The sequence below is a fragment of the Equus asinus genome, chromosome 4 (assembly GCF_041296235.1).
Source record: "Equus asinus isolate D_3611 breed Donkey chromosome 4, EquAss-T2T_v2, whole genome shotgun sequence".
In the NCBI taxonomy this organism is placed as follows: Eukaryota; Metazoa; Chordata; class Mammalia; order Perissodactyla; family Equidae; genus Equus; species Equus asinus.
The window spans coordinates 105,452,301-105,470,792 of record NC_091793.1 but is presented as its reverse complement, the minus strand read 5'-3'; the positions used below and the strand labels follow the sequence as shown (position 1 = coordinate 105,470,792).

General features: G+C 34.9%; 1 protein-coding gene across 2 annotated transcripts in view; it reads right to left on the bottom strand.

The window, feature by feature from the left end:
* Window positions 1-18,492, bottom strand: part of LOC106843326 (sodium channel protein type 2 subunit alpha) — a 138,987-nt gene that overhangs the window by 19,844 nt on the left and 100,651 nt on the right. For both annotated transcript variants that reach the window (XM_014860312.3, XM_044768782.2), the window contains exons 17-20: window positions 17,476-17,955; window positions 8,868-8,988; window positions 4,662-4,816; window positions 2,897-3,070 (exon numbers count right to left, since the gene is read on the bottom strand). In XM_014860312.3, the coding sequence (XP_014715798.1) occupies window positions 2,897-3,070; window positions 4,662-4,816; window positions 8,868-8,988; window positions 17,476-17,955 (930 nt within the window). The remainder of the gene's footprint in view (window positions 1-2,896; window positions 3,071-4,661; window positions 4,817-8,867; window positions 8,989-17,475; window positions 17,956-18,492) is intronic.

The window sequence follows — 18,492 nt, the reverse complement described above, 5'->3', positions numbered from 1 at the left end:
TCATCCAATTACAAAACGTTTTCCCTCACCTTGTGGCACTGTGCTTACCCTGTAGGACTACTTGTTTCTAGAACAGGCCCTGCTTTGCTTTCATCAGTGTCTTAATGCTTTGGTGTCCCTCCCCTCCTCTCTATCTGCTAACACTCTCACTCCTCAAACTCTAGCTCACACTGCACTGCTTTCACGAAGCCCTTCCTCCTCCCTCAGTGAAGTCAGTGGCTCTCAATACAGATGTCCTCATCTCAGTGCATATATATCTGTCCTCACTATTCAACTGTAAGCTCCCACAGGCCCAGAAAAATGTTCACATTTGTATCTCCCATAACAAAATGGATGGTAAACAAATATATTTGATAGAAAGCAAAGCATTGATTAGTTTACTATATTATCATAGCAGTTTTCTTAAATCTAAGAAGGTAAACACCAGGATACGCTGGTACAGATAGCCACCGACTTTCAAAAGCTCACGTTATGCCACTTTGCATTTATGAAAGACATACATTAGTATCTGTTTTCACTAAATGAAAGAAATCTGAAGAGGATTTTCACTTCTACAAAAAAAAGCAAAAATAGCGTTCAGTGTTTGTTTTGCAGAGAGCCATTATGCAGGCTGTGTATTTATCATATCTTTCCTGCTCTTACTATATGTTAGCGTAATTTTAGCTTTTATGTGTTATTTGGTATGATTTGGTAGGTTATTTTGGGGGTCTGAGAATGCTCAAAAATTCTCCCATTTATGGGGCTGGCCTGGTGGTGTAGTGGTTAAGTTTGCATGCTCTGCTTTGGTGGCCAAGGATTTTTGGCTTTGGATCCCAGGCACAGACCTACACACTGCTCATCAAGCCATGCTGTGACAGTGTCCCACATACAAAAAAAAATAGAGGAAGACTGGCACAGATGGTAGCTCAGGGCCAGTCTTCCTCGCACACACACAAACTTTTCCCGTATAAATTAATGATAATTGCTTCTTCCTTTAATGCCATTTCAGCTTAACAAAAGATTTCATGGAACCCTCTACTTTCAGATAGTGGGGAAAGCCTGTAATATGTGCATCAGCTGCCAGACAACTAGATTTCTCATAAGAATTTCTTTGTATTCAGGTAGTATTGACTTAATACCTTTATTATTACATAGCTATATTAAATATCAGATATTTTTATTATAAAATTACCAATGTATCATAACCACATACAGAAAATAAAGAGAAAAAGTATCATACACAATCTCATCATACAAATAAAAGAATGGTTATTCTTGGTATGTTTTTCCATTGTTTGTAATATCCAAAGACATTATTTTTAAGTATTACTTATTGTATCATATTTTTGCTGTAAAACTTTTGATGTAATTCTGGGTGTAGCTTTATATGTTATATTTAACAGTAGATTTGCTTTGGGCAGATTAGAAAAAAACTAAAATTTCTTATATTCTCTTAAATTCAAACAACTCTCTTTGTCTTATAAACTTTTTCTTCTGTTTGGTGATTAGAAAGCTCACACTGGATTAAAAGTTGATATGTTTTTTCACCTCAAACTGTGAAAAATAATCTTCTCCATGAAGGGGTCTACCTTCTTCTTTTGCTAGCATAAAATGTAAATTTTACATATCAAAAAGTCTTTAATTGCCAAGAAACTATTACAATCAACAGAATATTATCTTTAAAATGCACTATTTAACGTATTGTACTTTCCTGCCAATTCCAGCATCTTCCCCATCTCTATTGACTGTGAGCACCATCCTGTCCTCTCTTCCCACACCCCCAGCCTCTGTCCCCACTGGCTCACCTAGTCTTTTCTAAACAAAAGGCTTTTAAGTTCCTTTCTATCCATTCTGAATGAACTACTAACTTAAAAGGGATTTAACAAGTAAATCTTGGGGCCAGCCTGGTGGCATAGTGGTTAAGTTCAGTGCACTCCACTTCAGGGGCTTGGGTTTGCAGATTTGGATTCTGAGCATAGGCATGCACCACTCATCAAGCCATGCTGTGGCAGCAACCCTCATATAAAATAGAGGAAGAATGGCACAAATGTTAGCTCAGGGCCAATTCCTCAAACAAAAAGAGGAGGATTTGCAACAGAGTTTAGGTCAGGGCCAATCTTCCTCATAAAGAAAAAAAAAAGATGTAAATCTCCAAAACTAAAGAAAAATGATTTTTAAATTTTTTGTTCAGTTAAGTTCTTATATTCGTGAATAAAAGGTGACATCTTCCTCAAAATTCTCCCTCAGAAATCAGGGAGTAACCTCATATTCAGCTTTTTAAAGCCTCTTATATCCTGGTACTCCTATTACTTTATTTTCAACACCAATGCAGTTTAATAAAACCTTTAAATAACTGGATAAGTGTTCCATAGCCAATCTGTTTCTACCATCATACAAATCAAGAGGTGTCTCTTCTATTTGGACTTTCAAATTTCTTTGTAATTAGTAATCCATCTGTGAGACAACACTTCCCAAGGGCCTCTGGTGATGACAGAGATACTAACATCAAAGGTGCCTGCGAAGAATTTAAATACAGTTATTACGTGAAACGTGAGAGTGAAAAAGCAAAGCTTCATCATTAGTATATTCTTTTGTTTAACTTGGTGTTTTAAATATTAATTTGAAATTAAATCAATACATATAATAAGGTGGCATTTGACTGTTTCATCTATGAAAGTATATGCATTTAAATAGGCAAAAAAATGTTTTGCTAAACCATTCTGATCTCAATAAAATTACCTGGCAAAAAAAAAAAATGTTTTGGGGCATCTTCCCATTGGGAAAATGGGGATCATCATTTGTATTTGGGCTCATGCAGTATTTACTGAGAGCCCACAATGTACTAGGCATCATTGCTAAGACTAGCCTGTACCATCACATGCCGACGGAATGAAACAAGAAAGTGCAGAATACTCACATCGACAATCAGGAAATCTAGCCAGCACCAGGCATTGGTAAAATACACTTGAAAACCATATGCAACCCACTTGAGAAGCATTTCCAGAATGAATATGTAAGTGAAAACTTTGTCAGCATATTCTAACATGGTCTTAATGGTTTTTCGCTGCTCAATATATATATCTTCAAAGGCCTGTAAATGAAAAAATTCCATTGAATTTCATTGTTATGAACTGTCTCCAATTGATGTCTTAGAAAAAATAAGCTGCCAGCCTCTTCTCAGGTGCCTAAGGCTGGAAAGCTTCCTGTTTCCCACAGTGGCATTTTGCTCTATAGTTATCTGTACACAAATGACTATTGACTGGGCATTTCAGTCAACCAATGAATTCAAATAATTTTTAAGTTTTGGTGTCAGGGTGTCCCAGAAGAGCTTAAGATTTTCCAGACACTGACAGCTGCTTCTCTTCAGAGCAGGAGGCAGAAAATCACCTGCAAACGGATCCGTTTTGTTCAGTGCAGAGTAACTGGAATGTACCTTCCCAGCAATGCAAATGTAAGGCCAGGAGCCCCTCAGTCTGGGGAAAGGGGAACAGATTCTCATCTTTCACTTCTCCCTTTACCTCTCTTGCGCAATTTGGGCATGTGTGTGGGTGTATGTTGGGAAGTCCCCTCTGCCATCATTTAGCAGAGCTTTTTGGAAAGGGTGGGGGGACTCATTTGCAGGAGCCCCTTGGCCTTCTGCAACGAAAAGGCCATTTGTCTAACTCAATTCTCTTATAGGAAAAACTATCAGGATAACTGGTGGTCTGGATCAAGGACAAAGGACATTTCTCTCTTTCAGAGATAAGGGGGATCTAGGTTTGTGACCAGAGCTCAACACAACGGACTAAAGTCTTGTCAGCTTAATTTATAGCTGAAGCCGGAAGCCCCTGAGAGGCCAGCCGTTGTGCCAGCATCCTGGTGACTTTGGGGAGTTCTGACCGGGTGTAGTTGAGAACCAAGAGCTACTACAGCAAGGACACTAGTCTCTGAAGAGACTTCACACTCCTCCCTCTACTCAGCATTAAAACGCAAGGCTGACGCTCTTTGCTCTGAGTACACGACAGGATGCAGGATTCTTAGCCAAATCAGAGGCGGGCTGAGAGGCCTCCGGATACAATTCCAATAATCCTCCTCTGAAATCAACTCACCAAACACTCTAGTGACTAATCGAAAAAATAAAAGAAAGGCAACCACATTTGGATAACCAAATCAGAAAAGGATCACACTCTTCATTACATCAATATTTTAAGCAAATTGACCATTCCATTGAATAAAATCAGACATAAATTAAGTTTATAATGCTTTTACTTTGCTATTAGTCGGTAATTAAGTTAGTCTACTATTTGCCATTCATGCGGTTGGTCCTCGTGAAGCAGCATGAACGAGACAGGTGAGTTCCCTGCAGGGATGGAGCTTAGTTAAGCAGTTTGATATATTAGATGATAAGCCCCTATCGTGTCTACATAGTCATTCTTAATAAGAACTGTCTCTGATGACTAAAAGTCAGAAAGATCCTTCTTTAAATATTACAAAACACCATACTGATCGGAGTTTGATTCAATCTGAGGCCTATTCCAGAACAATAAAAGTTGCTATTTATTGAGCCTCTCTCACTGAGCTAAAAATATCACACGTCTCTCATCCTCACAAATACCTTATTGTAAAATCACGTAATAGGAGGTTCACTAAGGGGAAAGGTAAAGGGTTTCAGGTAAGGTAAAGGAGCAGATCACGTCACCTACCAGCGCCCCACTGCTGAGCAGAATCATGAAGACGATGAAGGTTTCGAACCAGTTATGCTCCACTATCTTATAGCAAGTTTTTCTCACGTTCCACCACAGTTTCCCTTTGCCTTCCTCTATGCTTATCTGACAACACTTGAACTTCCGTACACAGTCTAAAATAGGTCAAAGTAAATGAGGAAAAAAAGTTACTCTTTGATTATGTACATTTGTGTTGGTGGGAGGTCCATCTACATTATTACTTGATCCATTGTATAACTATTTTTTAAGATGGTTTCCACTTATAGAACTAGAAATCATCTATATGGCTTTTTAATCATTCATTCAACAAATATTGTTTTCATGTTTTGGGGACTGTTATAATGGATTATATCACATTATAAAAACATATCATAGAAAAATAAAATCATCAAAAGTTGATATCCACCCTATCTTTATACTGTGAGTGTGATTCCACGCATACATGAACATTACATATATTTGAATTCTAATTAGTTCACTTAATGGTATACGATAAACATTTCCCTTTTTATAACAAGTAAGTAGGATTTTGAAAACTTTCACAATACTTCTCTACATAATATTACCAGACTCAACTAGAATTTATATAACTATTCCACTATTATTGAATATTTATGTTGCTTTAATTCTGGCTATTATCAGCAACAATATAATAAACACCTTTGTGTAATTTGTGGATTAACTAGATCAAAGGCCCATCAACAAATATTTATTGAATATCTGCTGTATTCAAGGAATTGTAGTGGACAAATTATAGAACTAGAAGGTGTAAAATATGGCCTTGCTCTAAAAACAGTGTGCATTTTAGGTAGGGGAGATTTGTCCACAGATTCTATAGTTATAAAAAGCAACAATTATCACAAAATAAGGTATTGTGAGAGTTCATTGGCAGAGATTAATTTCTGATATTGAGCTTTACAGAGGAAATGGATTGGAAGCTGGAGTTTGAAGGATGGGTAAGAATCAAGTCTAGTACACAGAGTTAGCTGTAAAGGAGGAGAAACAATGATAAGTAAAATTTGATGACAGAAAAGTCTGGAGAGAATCATGTCATGGAGAGAATTAGGACTCAAGACTAGAAAAGATGCTTAAAATCAATCTGAAAAAAGAACCTGAATGAGTCAGTTAGAGAAGCTGGATTTTATGTGCTAATGGGCACAAGATTAAAGGATTTATTTGGGAGTTATAAAGAAGATGTACCTGATAAGAACACTGACGTAGAATTATCTATTCCTATACAAAGCATTGGATGGATAGAAAAAAGAAGAGGAAAAGGAGTTAAGAGTCTATGAGATTCACTCAACGGGACATTAAACAAAGTGAAAGCAAGGGTAACAGTGGTGACGGTGGTCAGGAATCAAAAGATACTGCTGAGTTGACAGGACCTGGCGGCACGTAGAATATAGGGGCGCTGGGGTGTGGGAGAGAAGGAGTCACGAGACAGAGTTTTAACCGTGATAGAGGGCCCTTGTGCAATGAATAGAAAAATGGAAACTTCATCTTGAAGAAGCATAATATTTTACTCCATAGATATTTATCAGATGCTACTTTATAATGTCAACCAGCCAGATCATATCCTTTGTTTCATGAAAATTTAATGAAGTGTTATTAAATGTTATTAGTTTCCTTCTTTAAGAAATAAATAGCATATTAGTTTTTTCTTTCTGGGCAAGACCTTTTTCACATTTCTGTTTCTCAAAGGATCAAGAAGAATTACATGCCCTGAAGATACTTATTGTAATGGATTAAATGGGATTGTATTTAGTTTTTATTTCCCCCTAAAGAGGATATGAGATGAAAAAACACTGTTTAATAGAAAAAGATCAATGCTAGGGGGAATGCTCAATGCCAAATTTGAGATACTAGTTTACCTTTGAGAGGGAAGGAAGGGAACGGGATAAAGAAGAGATACAAAAGGGGCCTCATGTGTATCTGTTTTATTCTTAAATAAAAAGTCTGAAGCAAAAAATGATAAAAATATTCAAGTTGTTAAAGTTGGTTGGTGGGTATCTGTGTTATTATTATTTTCTATAATGTTATGTTGGTAATATTTCATCCCTTAATTTTTTTAACTTTACAGAGCACAAATGTTGATAGCATCATAATTATTATTATGCACATATTGTGACCCTAAAAATAAGCTAATTGTCTGGGAAAGAGTAATAATTAATACCACAGAAATTACTTTTGTGATATACCACCTGAATGGTTTGTGAAATCATAAATTTTTTCATAATCAAATAACTGCACTGATAGGTATGCAGATTTTTTGAAGGAAATAGTAAAAAAGTAGCTTCCTTCAAAACTCACGCTGAACAAATAGCATAATTTGAAATTATTTAAAAATTGACAATTCATATTTAAATATTTCTTTTCACCAATGCATTTAAGTCCAAAATCAATAGGTGTATGCACATAATCTTCTGTAATAACCTTGAAAGAACCTATTGACATCAACGGTGATTTCTAACATCTATATAATTACATGTTTTTAAAATTAGCTTAAGCCAGTTCTCATGGTCTAGTGGTTAAGATTTGCACTGCAGCCTGGGTTTGTTTCTCAGACAGGGAACCACATCACCTGTCTGCCTGTCTGTCTTACTGTGGCGACTGTGTGTTGCTGTGATGCTGAAAGCTATGCCACCAGTATTTCAAATACCAGCATTGTCGCCCATGGTGGACAGTTTTCAGCGGAGTTTCCAGACTAAGACAGACTAGGAAGAAGGACTTGGACATCCACTCCCCAAAAAACAGGGCACGAAACCCCTGTGGATAGCAGTGGAGCATTGTCTGATATAACACTGGAAGGAGAGAGGATGGCACCAAAAAAAAAGACAGGGCAGGGTTCCACTGCTGTACGCAGGGTCACCGGAGGCAGAACCAACTCAACAGCGCTAACAACAAAAATTAGCTTAAAGCTTAAATTAAAACAGCTTTAATTTCCTTAATGTAAAGATACATCACCAAAATGAAACATTTTTAGAACTAGTTGTAATAAAACAGCATTACTAGTAACAATCTGAGACAGTCATTTTTATTAAAATAAACTTTTATTTAAGCAATTACTATATGGTATTGAATTTGGGGCTAAGAGTAAGAATTATTAAATAGCTGTTAACTAAAAACTGAGCTAAAAATGAAGTGATTCCTAGGGTTTTAGAGAAATGTTTCTGTATCTACAGCAGTGGTTTATATAAGAAATGTAAAGAATTGCATACCCTGTGGTATTGCACTAATTTTTATGTCTCGTTGTAGCGTTAGTAGTGCACCCCCATGCTGAATCTGGGTTGACCAGGTGAACAGGACAGGAGCAAACCTGACGAGGCTTGACAAGCGCTTCGCATTTAGGCTTCCTCTCTGCTCCTCTGCCTTCACCATGACAACAAGCCCAGGCCAGTGCGTAGAGGACGAGACAAGAGTGGAGTGGAGCTGAGTCAGCCCAATTGTCTCATGCGAGACCTCATTCAGACTTAGAGAGCCCAGCCAAGATCAGCAAAACCAGCTAGCCCGCCATGGTCTTATGAACAAAAATACATGTTTTTTGTTATATGCTAAGAAATTTGGGGCGGTTTGATACACAACATTATTGTTCAAGAGATAATTGATCTATACTTCAAACAACATAATTTTAGCTTTCTTCAGAAAATCCTCTTGATATTACACTAATGCGTGGTGCCCTGTATTATACAACTCAAAGTATATTTTGGGGTTTCCTTATCTATTATCATTCAGAATAAATAAAAAATATTTGACCTTGACAAATACAAGTAACTCTTACTCATGGACAGTTTTAAATGTACATTTATCAGTTAGTACTCTTTATTATTTGACAAAACAGTGAACAATAAATTAATTCTTTGACTTAAAAATTTTTTTCTTTTATTTTTAAAGCTAAGGAGAGATAAGTACCATTTGCTTTTCTCTTTTATTAGATATTCTAGAAGCCCACCAAAAACTCAGATAGTTAGCATTTCTCAGAGGAACAGGATCCACAAAAATAAGAATATCTGATTAGACAAATTAAATCTTACCTTTTTAAAAATCATCTTTGCTTTGATATAGAAAAAGTAAAGAACAAACAAAAAAATGAGCCGTTGTTAGCTATAGATGAAGAGAGAGGGGAGAGAGAGAATAGGCGGATGGACGAGAGAAGTCTAACGAGCTCATAGGCATTGTGTCGATTACCTTCTGTGAAACAGGCTTCAGGTTCGAGCGATTCTTCAGGTTCAGCCTCAGGTTGTTCTCCCTCAGCAGGAGCTCCTATATCCACTGTGCTGCCTTCAGATGAACTAGTTGCATTTAGCTTCTGAAAATCAATTCCACAGAAAAGCTTTTAAAATATTTTCTTTAATCTATAACATAAAAATTCAAAAGGCGTGCCCTCAAGTCTTCTGTATGCATTTCCTTGATCTGTAATTTAAGAATATCTTAAACATAATGCCAGTCCGCTTTAGTAGACGTGGGGGGTCACAAGATTAGATACAGCACCACAGTATTTTTTTTTCTTTAATAAAAATATGGTGCTAACAACTTAGTTTTTGAGTAAGCCCATGTATAGAAATTCTGAAATAAAATCCTGCAGAGAGCTTATGTAAGCTGCCAGAGTCATGATCGTCTGTGATCTTGCTTTTGCAAAGTAGTTTGCAAATGGTATCTTTTGTTTTATTCTAAAATTGTGACCCAACCAACAAAAGCTGCACAAATGTATTTTCATGTCAAATGTAGAAAAGATTTGATCAAACGCAAATAAATAGCAACAATCTAAATTTATCCACTTTTCATTGACATGAAAACATTTACCACTGTTTGTTATTAAATATATTCTAGTTTTCTAATTCTGAAAAGAGCAGCACATTGTTAGCTTTATAGCAAGAGCCAATAGTTTGCATTCTCTTTGGCCAATGCACTCCTGTATTTCATTGTGCATTTGGAAACTACTTGTTACTCTGGCACTCCTACCTCATCCTGTTAACACAGGCAGAAATGAATCTTTGTTGTTTTGTTTTCTTTTAGGTGAAATCGAATACAACTAAAAGAAAAATATACTAGAAAGAAGTTGTTTTAAACCTTGATATCCAACAAACTTTAGCCAGGTCCGGTCATTTATGGGATCAGTGTAAATGAAGGGATCCCAGGCTTTAACCTGGTCTTGAAATGCTGCAGAAATGACACAGGGCTAGGTATGAGTGCCACGTGGAACCAGAGTAGTTTGGGCCACAGCATTCTCGAACCTGTTACAATGTTATTACCAGTAGTGCATAACATTAGGAAATGGCGGAGCTGATAAGAGCTACTTTATAAAGGGGATGAGGTAAGCACATGATAAAATGAACACTGAAGTATGTTGAACTATTGTAAAATGGATGTTGTAGTCAGTACTGGAGACATTCTACTCATATTTAGGCTAAGGATTATATGGATTTCCCTGGGAAAATGGTTCCTTTACTGTATGAAAATAATTTGTTTTTATAAAATATTTAATTGGCATAGTTGTGCTGATGAAGTAAAATATTTGTATATGATATATATGAGATTGATAATGCTTTTGTCTTGTGTAATTTAACAAACATCCTAAATGTCTGCCTTCTAAGAACTAGTTTCAGTATTATTTTTTAATTTGACCAAATTACTTAAATCAAGGATTCTATATTATAAGATGACTGAAGGTTGTTGATTTCTTTTTCTACTCATCAAGTACATCACAGTATTAGAAAGATTCAAATATAATATTTTTGCCATTAAACATCGAATATATTTTGTTTTAAGATGAAATATCAAAGTGAGAAGATTTATTACAAATATTCTAATTTTTCAGACTTTTTCTAATTTCTTATCCTTTGTCTTTCACTTAGATTCTTTCTTTGATAAGTGTAGCTGTGTTAGATACATGTAATTGACTAAGAAATGACTAAATTATCCTTTTTTTCCAATCCATCTGATTCACAAGAAGTTGTTACATATTAGGGACCCGAAAATACTGATCTTATCATTTATTTAACATAACATAGGTAATCAGAAAAATTGAAGCTTAGTCATATCTGACCTAACTAAAAATAGTCCACAATAAGAATTGGAAAATATTCCTTTTAGGAAAAAGGATCACACTGCAAATACAGATTGGGGGAAGACCTTGGGGTGGGCCTAAGGAAAAAAGGAGGATCTATATTCAGGATGCTCCATAAGGTCAGGCTGGCATTGGTGAATGACTGCATCAGAGCCTACATCAGTTCTGGGTATCCTGCACGTACTCAAAAAGTATTGTTTAAAAAAATGAATGAACTTCTTCATAAGAGAATGAAGCTTAGCCATTGACAGTGATTAGAAGTCACCAGACAAGGTACTCCAGAGAATCTTGGTTCAAAATGTTCAAAAGTTTCCAGAAAATCCCTGTGACGTCAACCACCACTCCTTTCATTTAGTGCAGTGCCTTAGTATTGACATAGAATTAATAGATGTATTTTTATTGGAGTCAAATATTTATGTATTTAAAGGTCATATTATTACTTTTTCAAAAGCACAAAATAAAAGTTTTCTGTGTTTCTAGAAAATATATCTCACCAGACTTAATCTTTTGAGGCAAAGATCATGCTCTTGCCATATTTGTATCTCTAGTACCCATCACTGATGGTTGTGTTTAACAGATGTTTGTTGAGTAAATGAGTGACTTGCATGGACTCTTTTGTTCCACTATCTATTTCTAACACTTCCTATTTAATACTTACTTTCACATTCAAGGAAATACAAAAAATATTCTCACTTAAGTGTAGAGTAAGGCAAGTCCTTCAAGATTCTGAATTGTGTAAGTAATGACCAACAATTCTTAGAATTAGGAGTCCTGTCTTAACACTAGGTTCCCAATTATTCAGAAATAAGAGAAGTCTATGAAGTAAACCGTAGTTCAACTCTGGAGTCAGGCAAACTAATACTGAATCATTCTGACAATGTTGTCTCTCTTTCCACTCTGTGTACATGGATCTATAGCCCCAGTGGTGAATGGAGCCTCTTTAAGGAGAAGCAATCTCATCCTTCTCCATCTTTCCCCTGATGTGGAACAGCACAGAATCTACCTGTCACATATATTACTTGAATAGCTTTACTTGGGTTATAAGTAAAGAATCTAAGCTGCACACTAATTTTCAACATCAACCAACTCAGTGTCTATTTAGAGAAGGAAATGTGGCTTTAATCGTTTTGTCGAAAGTCGTAGTGAGTCAGAAGCTGGATTCTAGGTCTTCTGTACACCACTTTGCCAGGATACCCTAGAGAATTTCTTTGATGATTTATAAGTAAACTCAACCTTTATCAATTTAAAACATTTAGTAGACGTAATACATAAGTAAACATTATAGTTTGAAAAGAGTGCTTGTGATATTGTTGATTCTCATGTTTCATGACCATGAACTTAGTATTAGTTCAAGTTATATTCATATTCTTATGTGTATTAATGTAGAGTAGAGCTAAATACACGTTGGAATATTTTATGAACAAAGAATTTACTTTAAACAATAATCCTGAGACGTAGGCAAGAAATTCTGACTTACAAAACTTTCCTAGATAACATCAATCGAGTGACTTTCTTAAAGTCACATAAGAGGCAAATATCATAATATTATAAAATATGTTGGCTAAAACAATTAAAATGCATAAAGAGCTTAGAAAAACCAAATGAATCAAGTTAAGAATATAAAACTTTAGCTTCAGATAAGGTCATAATTATGATCAAACATAACTACAGTGCAAATTCACCAATTAGAAGTGTCAAACATACATCATTATATGGAACTATTTGTACTCATACACTTAAAGAAGAATTTTCATATAAAAGTTGCTTGTCAATGCTCCAATCTAGGCATCATCCACTACAAAATGCCACACGAATAAGAAACCAAAATATTAACTGGGTAGAAATAGAACCAGTTCTATACTTCCAAGTTCTACACTTGACAAGTTCCATACTTCCCTTTGGTAAAATTTTGGTGCTTAGTTTACCTTTTTATAATCTGTGATTATTTATCGGGAAACAACTGGACTGAATGATATGTTAGACTAGCCCTTACCTAGTTAAACTTTAATAAACTATGAATGAACGATACCAGCATAACAAAGAGATCAAGCAGGAATGGTGAATTTTTGTTTGCTGTGAATAGCACTGGCAATCATTGACCACTTTCAGGTAGAAATATTTGTTGAACATTGTTTTTAGTGAAAACCTCATATTATAGGGCTCTTACTGTTAAAAATCTGCTGGATTCTTCTAAGTGCTGGATAATTAGTCATAGGAGTTTAGCAGGGCAGAATCATATTTTGCTTAATGATCTAATAAATAAATATCGAGACAATATCTCACTGTGTTTTTAAACACTATACTGTTTTTGCTTTCCACTTCATTGATAAATTAGTATTAAACATCAACATACTAAACTAATAGTCCTTCTTTAGAAAGTAAAAATATATTTAAAAATAATTAACCACAACAGAAAAAAGGAGAGAAACCATTGCTTCCTATTAAGTTTTTCATAGGCACACTGGTTTCTCACTATGAAGTTAAGATACATTTTTAAGAAAACGTAACTAGTAAAGATTGTACATAATTTGAAAAAAGAAACGCATATTCTAATCTGAGTCAATGAAAGAAATTAGGCGTTTTTAGAAAGAGATAATTCAAATATAGATTAAATCAAGTATTCTATATTTAATTAAAATTTTGGTCTCCAAAAATGACAATCCTTTGTTCCACATGGATCCTAATTCTAATCTGTACTGAAGGAGCTCTGGGTCATTTTACACGAGAAATCTTAATACTGGAACAATGAAAGTGATGGTCGTCAGGTTTGCTTTGGGATAGGCTTAAGGCCAAAGTGACAGATTAATACTAGAAAAGATTTGGTGTTAGCTTCCTAATAATGAAGATGGCAAAATCAAAAGTATCATTATCATTGTACTACATTATTTAGAAAATCACTTTTGTCTTTATAATGGATACATCATAAAATTCTCTAATTCATAAATAGCAGGATCTTAAATATCTTTCTTGAGATGGTAAAAGTAACCCTTATGTCATGCTGACCTATCCCTCAGCAGATTACCAGTGTCCCAAAGACACATATGTTTGGCCCATTTTGTTCTAACTTTAAGGATGTTTAGAGCATTTTTTTCTCTTAATCATTAACCCACTGGAGAACTTTCCCTTGAGGACTACACCTTCTCCAGGATAAAATCATAGATGGGTTCCTGTTGAACCCATCCCACCACTGCTTACACAAACCTTCCCTACACAGCTTTCTCCGCCTTCCCACCTCTTGTATTGGAATTCAGTGTACTCTTTTAGGGAACAGACAATGTTTCCTGATCAGAGACACATTCAAAGAAACAGGAAACTGTAATAATGTGAGGGTTGAGAACAAATGAAGTCAATTTAAATCAGGTCCTACTTAGTTTGTATTCCATCACACTTACTCCAGCTGAATCTCCTAAATATACTGGTAGATAATATACCTGATTGTCACTTTCCCTCTTATACCTCTCTACACAGGAACTTGGAAAACGGAATAGTCAAGGAATAAGGAAACCAACCTTGCCTCTTTCTAAGAAACTGGGAAAAACAAGCCATTATCCAAAAAGTCACATCTCATGCTTTTCTGAAGAATGAATACATAATAGGAAAAAATAAATAATTCTCCCTAGTTCCCATGTGTATGTGTGTCTGGGTTTAATTGTGAGCAATTATACATCTTAGGTCTCATTTTATATGACATCATTCCTCTAATACATAAGGCATTATCTTTCATAAATCTAGAATGCCAGTGACTAACTCTTTTATTCCCAAGTATAAAAACATGCTCCAGGAATGGCATGATCATTGTTTCTTCCAAAGAGCCAAATATGCTTACATCCGGGTTGTTTTATAGTTTTAATGGTAGAAGGAGAAGAAATTGAATCTAAGTGACACAGTATTTAATTAACATTTCTTTAAAAAGTAATTAAATTGGATTGAGCAAATTGGTTGACATATTTTAGCACAAAACTGTGCTTTCAACATCAGGAAATGAAACGTCCAGCAAACGGAGCCCATAGGACAGGGTTACGCTCATTGCCATAGTCACATGACAAGGGAGGTCACTTCACTGAAAAAACACCAAAGTAGCAAGAGCTCACAAGGATTCTCCTCCTACATAGGAGTTTGCAGTGCATCATATATTCAAATAACATTCTTCAGGAGAAAGTTTCCCAGTGTGTCTTATGAAATAGAGGGGAGACAAAAACACAAAGGACAGAAGAACAACAGGATGAAGAAGGTAGATTCCAGATCTATTTTCAGAATGAACATACCACCTGTAAGACTGTCTTTCATATTTTTTGGTGTACAAAAGACATTTATTTCCTTTTTTTCAGTCTTAGGAGCTTAGGAGATAAATATCAGCAGAATCTCCAAGAGAATAATATTCGAAATGCAAAATACCTTTGGTCAATTGCTAAATAAATTGATGCCATTTTCTCTAAAATGAAGCACATAAAAATTGTACCCATGCTGCTAGCAGCCTAAACATAAACATACCAATTCATTTACATTATTGTCACATTAAAACATCCTTTAGGAAGTTAGCACATGAATAGAGGATTGCTTTAGTTTGCAGATTACCCTTCAGGAAAATTTAACATGATGCAACAAAAAATTACCAACAGAGTATACCTATTGGGGCTGTATATTTTTTTTTGAAAAAGGGCAGGGGAGAGAAAGCTTTTCTGCAAGAGTTTTTCAAAGAACTCCTACATTTCTTCTTTAGACCCTCAGCATGTTCGAAACTCTGTAACGCTAAATGGAAATTAAATAATCCATAAAGGCATGCATTTTTGCTTTTCACCGGATTTAATTTCTATTAAAATCTATGTAAGAAAATTAGCAGCTAAATCACTTGTTAAAAAAGTTAGGGTTGCCAGACTTGCCTGACCATGCTTTATGACTCAGCATAAGAGCAGCTGTGCATGTTTTTATTTTACTGCCAATGGATGGACAAGGAATGTAGCTGAGTAGCATGCAGGCCAGTCAAAATTCATTTAGAAAGTAATTGTACATGTACAACTTGCTTGGGTAACCTGGGTAAAAGTGGTGGCCCGAGCCTGTGGCTGGTTAAAAAACACCAGAGCAGCTTCTTGATGGCTCCAGCTTGATTTTACCCCTGTGAGAAGTAAGAATGGTAAGCAGTGAAGGTCACTATTTTGTACTAGTAAATTTCACTTTGAAAGATAATCACTCAGGCTTGGCTTCAACATTGTTAAAATTATACAAGAAAATTCAATCATTCAAAATCGCAAAATATAAAAGGAATTACATTAAATATAGTCAAAATAACATAAGAATTAAGGTATATCTGATTATGACATGAATTTAAAATGATATACTCTGGAGAACTACAGAAAGCTATCAAAGAATCACACAAATTTGGTAAAGACAAAATAGAAGAGGATTTGTTCAACACCTAAATAACCTCTGGGTCCAGTTGATTGCTTGCCCTCTGAAAAGGAATTCATTTAGGCATTCCAAAAATTAAAAGGTGCTCCATTTTTCTTTAATTTTTTTAATCATTTAGAAAAGAATATATAAGAATAAGCCTCATCCATTTCTTTCTAGTCTACATACGATATTTAACTGCACAATCTCATCTCACCGGTTAAAAAAAATGACCAGACAAAAATAACTTGAAGATAGAACACTAAAAATACATTTCAGATGGGAATACTTGGAATTCTTGGATAATTGTTTCAATTCTCTTTTGCTTTCTACTGTAGAGCTACCAGGTTAAATACCCAAAGATTAAAACCTGCACGTATTCCTTTCTTAGACTACTGCCCTGGTCCTTTATTAGTTTATGAGTTTACATTTAGGAAGTTTGATATAAGGCCATAATTGAAAATTTCTCCAAATAATAAATTTTAACAACCAGGTAACAATCTCTATTTTGGGAAGGTATTGAAAGGCCTCTATAGCTAAACCTGTAAATAATTAAACACCAAGGGCTTAACGTCCTTCTTCTCTTTACTCCCAGCTCTGCATTTATTAATCTATAAACAAACCAAAAACATACTCACTCTGGTACTCATACTCTTCTGGTAAATCAAAGAATACTTTGAACTACCCAGATTCTTACTCTAGTTGGTAAATTCAGAATTTTATATTCCATAACGTATCGAGGCTTTTCGTTTGTTTAGACAGCATGCACTGGGCTCAGTAGAGTTAAAACATTTTCAGCATGATTCCTCATCACTACCTACACTTCCCTAAAAAAATTATTTACTTCAGGAAACATGAAACTACATGTAAATATCAAGCCAAGATCCCAATCAGATTTTCCATGAATAAATATGACTGTGCAAACTAAATAAGATCACATTTTATGAAGTATTTCATAAGAGCCAAGAACGGAACAAAATCAGAATAGGAACTACCCTCTCACCAAGTATTTTTCTAGTACATACAAAAAACCACCTTTATGGGAAAATTATAAGGAAGAAAGTGGATAAACAGAGGCATTTTCACAAATCTAAAATTATTTTTAAATACTTAGAAGTATTCATTTTAATCTGTATATTAATATGATCAAGAATTCACAATGGTGAATACTTGAAAAAATGAATCAGCATATCATTTGTCTAGCTATATTTTAATCTATCATCAATTTTGCCATAGAACTGTATCAACAGTTATTTCCTGTAGAAAGAAAACGTAATTTTAAAATAGTATGACAGTTTAAAGCATACATAATACCAAAATGTCTTCATATTTAAAAATTCCTACCTCTTTGCTTTCCTCCATATCTGACTCGCTGCTGAATTCTTCAGTGTTTAAATTTTCAAAGTCAGATTCTCCAACAGCAATTGGGACAGTCACAGTGAGGCTGGGGTTGTTTATAAACGACATGTAATCACTTTCATCCACGACATATTTTTCTACACTGCTGCCTATGCCACTGGTAGTTCCATTTCCATCTTTAAGATAATTGAGGTCTTTGCCTATTTCTATGGTGGTGTGGTTGGAAATACAGCTGTCTTTTTTGTTATTTAGATCTTCAAGAGGTTTAATTTCATCTAAAGCTTTCTGCTTTCTAACAAAAGCTTTCTGAATAAATTCACGTAGTTTTCTTTTAACATAATCAATTCCTTTCTGCATCCTTCCCACAGCAATCTGGAGATTGTTCATTTCATTATCATCATCAGTGGCAGCAAGATTGTCAGAACTGAATGAACTCAAGAGCAAGGCCAGGAAAAGGTTCAGAACCTAAAACACAATAGGAAAATAGGTGATCAAAACATTCTGTTGTTCCAATTGCTCTTGATTATAAACTTTCCAAAATTGTTCTTGTATCTCGCTTTTTGCTAATAGGTATTTCTCCTAGTTCATGATAAACTATCCTGAAAAAAAACTGGATGAAAAAAACACCTGGCCAATATCAAATACTACTATTAACAGTATTTCCTTTTTAGTCATTGCAAAATTACTAAAACCATTGTTGCATGATATTTCTATATTAAATTCAAATCCAAAAGAGAAATCTTAGTTATCTAGATAATTGTACGACAAAAAAGAAAAAAAACGTTTTATTTGGGATGCTAAGTATTTTGCCCATGTAACCCAGATTTTTCAGTACACTAATTTTCTATAATTTTGTTCTTAAAACCAAAGATGATTCCAATATATTTAAATATTATTTGATTTTTATGTATTTGTATAAATTTTGCACTGAGATAGCTTGCTAAATTAGGAAAAATATGCCTATTGCTAGATTGAAAGTCCCTATTTTTGATTTTTTGGTTC